This window comes from Callospermophilus lateralis, unplaced genomic scaffold, assembly GCF_048772815.1.
Source record: "Callospermophilus lateralis isolate mCalLat2 unplaced genomic scaffold, mCalLat2.hap1 Scaffold_1734, whole genome shotgun sequence".
Lineage (NCBI taxonomy): Eukaryota > Metazoa > Chordata > Mammalia > Rodentia > Sciuridae > Callospermophilus > Callospermophilus lateralis.
Window position 1 is genome coordinate 196,490 of NW_027512799.1, and position 7,519 is coordinate 204,008.

The window sequence follows — 7,519 nt, forward strand, 5'->3', positions numbered from 1 at the left end:
TTTCTTTTCTGAGAAAAAGCTTTTTAGTTTGACTCCATTCTAAACATCGGCCCAAATTTTTATCATGTCCGCTTAGCACTGGACTTCCTTAACAAGACTCATAAAAAAAAAAAATCAAGACTGAACAAGTGGCATGGACTCAAACTAAGAAGCAAACACCTGTTGTATTGAAAGGTGTCCCTCTTAAAAAAATCTGTTGGATATTTAACACCTGTTTTAAGTTGTTTTGTATCATAAGATCTGGTACCAAAAGATATGAAAAATGGAAACATTGGTGTAAGAACTTTGGGACATCTTAAATCTCTTGTAAAATAACACAAAACCCTGGAGGTGCATGAGAATGTTACAAAATTTCTGCAGAATTTACAAAAACATTTTCTTTGTGTATTAGTCATGAACTAAGAAATATATTTTTATAGGAATATAAATTATGTGAAAGATATCTATTGGAAAGTGAGCTCTTCTGAAATATCAACTCTACCCTTTAAGGAAACAATATTTAAGAGTAATTGTTAGAGACTTTATTGTGATTATGTTTTTCAGTGCTTTGTAGAATCAAAACTTCAGAAGACAAAAGACTTAGAACAACACATAGTTAGAAATTTGATGAGAGTTTAGCAACCAACAAGAAAATGTAGTAACTTATTCTATGTGTTTTATGGTAATATTCATGACTGAGACTATTATGCCAGAATACTCAGACTTTTCTAAGTTGTATAAAGACTTTAGAATATTTAAATTAATACCAGAGATATATTGCATTGTAAAAAAAGCAGTTGTTATATTAGTAGAGTTAAAAAAACTAATTGGATCAGAGTTTTAAAGGGATTGTTTAAGAAACTAGGGAAAAGAAAGGTGTAATTGTAATAGATACTAGCACCTAAAGAGATGTTAAGCATTTCACACAGAGACATCAGGAAAGTGGCTGAGAGCATCTAAGGAATTTTATTATTCTTTTTGAGGTACTGGGGATTGAACTGAGGATCATTCAACCACTGAGGCATATCCCCAGCCCTATTTTGTATTTTAGTTAGAGACAGGGTCTCACTGAGCTGCTTAGTACTTTGCTGTTGCTGAGACTGGCTTTGAACTCGCAATTCTCGTGCCTCAGCCTCAGGAGCTGTTGGGGTGATATGCATGTACCACAGTGCCTGGCTGTTTTTTGTTTTTGTTCAGGTATTTTTGTCACAGCAATGCAAAGCTCACTGAAACAGGTTCTAAATATAATCTTACAGAGTGTAGAGTGTTTACTAGAGAAGTCAAATACAGCAAAATATAACATAATCAAACATTCAGTCAAATTATACTAGAGAATGAAAAAAATGTCCACAATTAGATATGTTGATTAAAATATTTCTGGCATATGCAAATAATGGTTTTTCATTCATCTTTCAGAAATGAACAAATGATACAAGCTACAAGGTGGACTAATTTCAATGATGTTATACTCACTTCAGCCAGAATAAACATCATACATTGAGTGACTTATTTATATGCAATTTCACAAATATTTAAATTCAAAGATACAGAATACATTTAGTGTTCTCCAGTGACTGAAATCAGGGACAATGTGTGTAATGGGTTAAGTGGCCAATTTGAAGTAAAAAGTATTTTGGAGAAAGATGTAGCTGGAAATTGTACAATTATTCAATGTGGTAACTCACACTCACTTGAGAACCATAAACTGTTACAAAGGTTAATTTTAAATCATGTGGATTTCATCTTAATGATAAGAAACTTTTGCTGCTGAACTGAAGGTAGTTTTAGATGTTTCCCTCTTACAGGTTGGTGAATGAGTTAGAGTTGTCCACCACTCTTAATGTTAACTAATCCATACAAACACCTACAGCTAACTCACACTGAGGTGAAGGAGGGCAGAGATGAAAACACACAGTGAGCACCATCAGTCTCTCCTCAGTGTCATTAGTTTATCAATAATGACTAAAGTCAATGCCCAGCAGAGGAGTTCCCATGTGTCATCCACTGTCCATACTGGCACATGGCCAGGTCCTCTCTCCTGGGCTCTGCAGATTACACTGCCTGGTGGTGCGCTCAGGCCTCCTGCTGTCTCTGCAGGCTGAGATCTGAGCTCCCTGGGGCCCTAATCCCACTGGCTAGGCACCATGCTCACATAAAACAATGGTGACTGAACTCTCCACATCCCACATGGCACTGGGTTGACTGGAAAGATCCACCCTGGCTGCACACACAGTGGATGGGAGAAGCCAAGGAGAGATGCAGTACTGCACCTATCATGGAGAACAGGTGACACTCTGGAGTGAGTACTTGGCATTTAGAGTCCAAATGCATCTAAGATTCATAATTATTCTGCTCTGCAAATTGCAATTTCATCCAAAGAGTCAGCTAGCCCAGGAAGAGTTTGGTGAATTCTGAGAAGAACACAGGAAGCACATAGAATCCTTATAACTGCATTATGATATTTGCTGTGATTGCGACTGCTGTAATAGGAACACAGGGACCTTGGGGACATCTGCATGGTGTATGAAAGTAAAGTGTGTAATAGTTCTTTGTGTTGCTTCTTGTTGGTTTAAAATTCTTTTTTTCAGATTACTTTAACTTTTACTTAGATAACACCCAAAGTAGTTTGCACAGAAATTCCATAGAATACTAACAAATAAATTCACATTAAGACAACAAGAATAAAATGCAAAACATGGAATAGGATATGTAGGTAGATAGGAATGATATTATATAGCTGATACACATGCACATAAGTCAATTACTGTAGGAAATATATTTAATCATGTAGGAAAGATTTATTGAAATATTTTGAATATTAATCTCCTTCCTTTGTTTTGTTCAAAAATACATTTTTCAATTATTCCATTGCTTGTTTGTTTGGTGTCAAGGATTAAACCCAGCGCTGCTCAATTATTGAGCAACATTCCACCACTTTTGATTATTTATTCTGAGATAGGATCTTGAAAAGTTGCTGAGGCTAGCTTTGAACTTGAAATCTCTCTGTCTCAGTCTCTTAAGCTGCTGGGATTAGAGGCATATACCACCATGCACAAGTTTTCAATTATATCCTTAAGTTTTTATAGTAAATATATAGTATGTATGACTAAGAGGATGTGTGTGTTCAGTGGTATAAATATAAAAATTATGAAGGTTTCAGAGGAAAGATTCCAGTGGAGTCTCCTTTAAAGCCCAATACCTACTAAAGGGAAAAGGAAATTAATACATCACAGTAAAAAGTCAGCAGTGAACAAGAGGGTCCCTCAGGCTGAATGTCATGTGTGTGCCAGGAGGAACAGATTGCAGCTAGACTGACCCCTTGAACTTCACACTCACCACCAAATTAACAGCAACCTAGCTGAGTCTGACCACCCACCTATTTCTCTGGGAGACACACACATTTCCAGAGGAGCCCAGGCAGGATGAGAAGGAAGGTCTTTTTTTCTAAGAGCATGTGTGGTTAACCTGGCAAGGGGCTGAGGAGGACCCCAGTTTGCAGAGGGCTGAGGAGATGAAGATGCAGGTGACTCGGAGTGAACGGGTCTGAACTGCTACAGAAGTGTTGAAACTATGAGCCAAACCTTCCTTTTAGGGTTTACAGCTAGTTTCAGTTTGTGGGATTGTAACATGAATAAGAAAGCAATATAATAGAAGGTGTCACCAAGACTAAGGCAAATTATGTGTTGGACAAAAGAAGCTTCAACTTCATGGTGCTGAACATGAAAAAAAAAAATAGAACAAGGTAAAAGTAGAAGTTAGGTCAGTGTCAGCTGGGCTGGGACCAGGAGGTTGAAAAGACCTTATGCTGCTCAGTTGGAGAGGAAAAAGCCTCAGTGGGGGCTGGGACTGGTCTGGCTGAGGTCCTGTGGCCATAAGAGAGCATCATGCTTGTCCTGGGGAGCAGCAGTGAGAGTGGGGGACTGCAGGCAAGTCCAAGTGCAAGTCAGGTCACCTCAGTTTTTACAACACTGAACCTGTGAGCCTGGGTGGGAAAGTGAATTCTTGAGACACTTTCCAAATCAGCCCAGTTTTTTTTTTTTTTTTTTTTTTGTGTGTGTGTGTGTGTTTATGGAGATATGTTCTCCACCATTATGAATATTTTCCTTTATATTAAAAAAATAAAAAAGTAATTATTCAATTATTAATTGTGGATATAATGGCAAAATAATGTGGAAATTATATCCAAGGAATAAATTAAAGGTAAATAAATCTGAGAATATTAAAGAATGCACTGTCACACAGGTGGCCATGCAGGAGAAGAGGGGAAAACCCCTAAAAATGATCCACATGTGAGTCTCAGGTATCAGGGGAGGCCTGATGGAGAGCTGAGGACATGCCCTGCAGGTCACGCCCAGACTCTGGGCTGCAGACCTTCACACCTGCCCTGGGAGGTGCACTCTGCTCAGAAATGAGTAAACATATCAGAAAACCAAGAGTGACTTTCCTCTGCAGGAAAGCAACAGAAATAGAAGAAATACTTTGAACAAGAATATATAAAATAATTGTATTTTTTCAAATAATTGTCATTGTCAATGGATGTTTTTTAACATATGTTAGACAAGTGCTGTATGACTGAGCAACAACCCCAGCCCCAAGCAATTGTATTAATCATATTTTTATTTTTTCCTTTCTATCTCTCATCTATTTATCTTCCCAGACAACCAGAATTTCCAGCAAATGGCCAATTCCACCATGGTAACTGAATTTCTCCTCCTGGCCTCTCCTGATGGCTGGGATCTGAGTTTCCTCTATTTCACAGTATTTCCAATGACCTACCTGGATACCTTGTTAGAAAACCTTCTCATTGTCACTGTCACCACTGCTGACAAGCACCTACACACACCTATGTACTTCTTCCTCAGGAACCTGTCCATCTTGGACATGTGCTACATTTCTATCACTGTCCCCAATGCCTGTGTCAATTCTCTCACTGGCAACAGGGCCATTTCAGTGGCTGGCTGTGCAACACAGATTTTCCTGGTCATTTTCTGTGCATGTGTTGAACTTCTGTTTCTCTCCATCATGGCCTGGGACCGCTATGTGGCCATCTGCCAGCCCCTCCAGTACCCCGTCATCATGAACCCTCAGATTTGTGTCCACGTGACCCTGGCTTCCCTGCTCAGTGGTCTGCTGTATGCAGGTGTGCACACTGGGAACACATTCTGGCTGTCCTTCTGCCAGTCAAATGTGGTCCACCAGTTCTTCTGTGAAGTCCCCTCTCTGCTGAGGCTCTCCTGCTCTGACACCACCAGCAACAAGGTCATTCTTTTTGTTTTGGCTGTGGCAGTTGGTGGTGGTTGCTTTACTTTTATTGCCATGTCATATTTTTGCATATTTGCTGCTGTGCTGAAATTTCCCACCAGAGCCCCAGGGAAGGCCTTCTCTACCTGCACCCCTCACATCCTCGTGTTTTCCCTGTTCCTCAGTTTTGGTGCAGGTGTGTACCTGAAGCCTTCAGCAACCTCTGACACACTCCAGGACCTACTTCTCTCTGCCTTTTATACCTTGGTACCTCCCTTCTTGAATCCTCTCATCTACAGTCTCAGAAACAAACAGGTAAAGGAAGCTGTAAGGAGAGTAATGCAAAGACAGTTGTTCTCAGGGAAATGGTAAAGATTGCATTTCAGAATCATCTTAATTTCATTGATCATGGTTCTTAATTAGATCCAATACTCCTTATATTTGAGCTTTACAAGTTACACTGTCTACCGTTCTATTACATCATTAGAAGCTGAGTTATTTTATAAGGTATATTTTTGTAATTTACCATATCATTTCCATGGATCCTTCATAAATTAATGCATTTAAAATATAAATATAATTCACTGTGTTTTCTGAAATCATTTGTAAATATATAAATTTTCATTATATATAAAAAGTACCTGTTTCAGATGCTGTCACAGAGGAAAGATTTACAAATAAAACATGGAGATAACATATAGTCATATAGCCTGTTCTTGCACAGAGAAATGTAAAGCAGATTTTTTAACCACGGTGATACTGTAATAGTAGGAGCAAATGTGACTCCATTTTGTTTTATGACTTCATCCTGTAAAACAACCATGCCAAGTAGAAGAGTCATGACTGGGGCAAGATGTTCTTTTCCTTTTGCTATAGAAACCTTTAAGAACATGGAACTACCTAATGGGGTATTGTTTCTGTAACTTGGGTAACAGGGCTCTGTTTCTGTAACTGGTGTGACTGGGCTAACTGTGATTGGTTAGGCTTCCCTCTGCTTGACTGCACTGTCCCGCTTCTGTAACCTGGTTTGCTTGCATTGGCTAGACCCCCTGAACATCCCTTTTGCAGTTTTCAGGCTTATAAGGAGTGCCCTTGCAATTGTTCTGTGCTGATCAGGGGAACAGCTTTATATTCTGGTCAGCTGCCACCAGTGTGCTTCAATAAAGGCTTGATCAATTATAAGTGAGTGGTCTGGAAGTCAGTTTATAAAACCCTGGGATGAAGCTTTAACCATAACAATACATAATTGTGTCAGTTTAATTTGAAAACATATGAAAGTCAAATCCTAAAGAACTTTTTACCAAATGCTTAGAGATAATCACAATAATATTTTTCTCCATCTGGAATATGAAAAAGGAAGACACTTTTTGTCCACGAAGTAAACAGAGTGATAGTTACCACCCACTTTATCCCACAGTCAAATATGTCCACTAGGGAAGAGCACCTGCCTTCCTCAGGCACATCGGCTGCCAGGATTTTAGTATGTCCACGAGTGACCCAGTGTCAGGGAGCTAATTTGGGGATTGAGTTGAGGTCAGCCTTCTGATTGTTCCTCCCCCAGGGTTTATTCTGTAATGTCTATGGTGATATGTCATGCCTGATAATGACCAAAGATGGAATGTTTAAGTGTCTGACCTAGAGTGTGTCTTCTGTGGACTCCAAAATTCCCCCCAGTTTCCTGGAATTTGGAAAGCAACCCTGTATCTGTCTTGTGGCCATCTTTAAGTTGTTGTTGCTATTGTTTTCAGCAGGGTTGAACCCAAGGGCCCAGCCCCAGCCCTTTTTTTTCTATTTAATCACAGAAAACAGGGTCTGGCTAAGTTGTTCAGGTACATTCTAAGTTGCTGAGGCTGACTTAGAACCTGAGATTCTCATTCCTCAGAGTCCTGAGCCACTGGGATTGCAGATGTACACCCCTGAGCCCGCTTGTGGCAACACATCATCTCACACAGATATTCCTCTCCAATCATTTTAGTGTCTTCCCTGGCATATGCTTTGCTAACCATTAATTATAACTGACACAGGATCAATGTCAAGTTACCTAGGAATGCTTATATTCAAATTGAGCCAAATTTCTTATGCAATATCATAATCATTATATTAAATTCCAAATTTTTAAAAAACAATTTTGTTTACAAGTACACTAGTAGGAAAAAAATGGAGAAAAGTGTTAATGCATTTATTACTAAATAAAATTTTAAAAAGCTTAAATAAGTGCAATTAATTATCTAAAGCATTTCTTAATTTGTGCAGACAAGGGAGTACTTGTAATGGGAACCAGTGAGCACCCCAGCACTGG

The 7,519-nt window shown here is 39.0% G+C and overlaps 1 protein-coding gene across 1 annotated transcript; it reads left to right on the forward strand.

Annotated features, from left to right (window-relative positions):
* Positions 1-4,656: 4,656 nt before the first annotated feature.
* Positions 4,657-5,592, forward strand: LOC143387116 (olfactory receptor 14C36-like). Its single transcript, XM_076841752.1, has one exon. It carries the CDS (start codon positions 4,657-4,659, stop codon positions 5,590-5,592), a length of 936 nt encoding a protein of 311 aa, XP_076697867.1.
* The last annotated feature ends 1,927 nt before the right edge of the window (positions 5,593-7,519 follow it).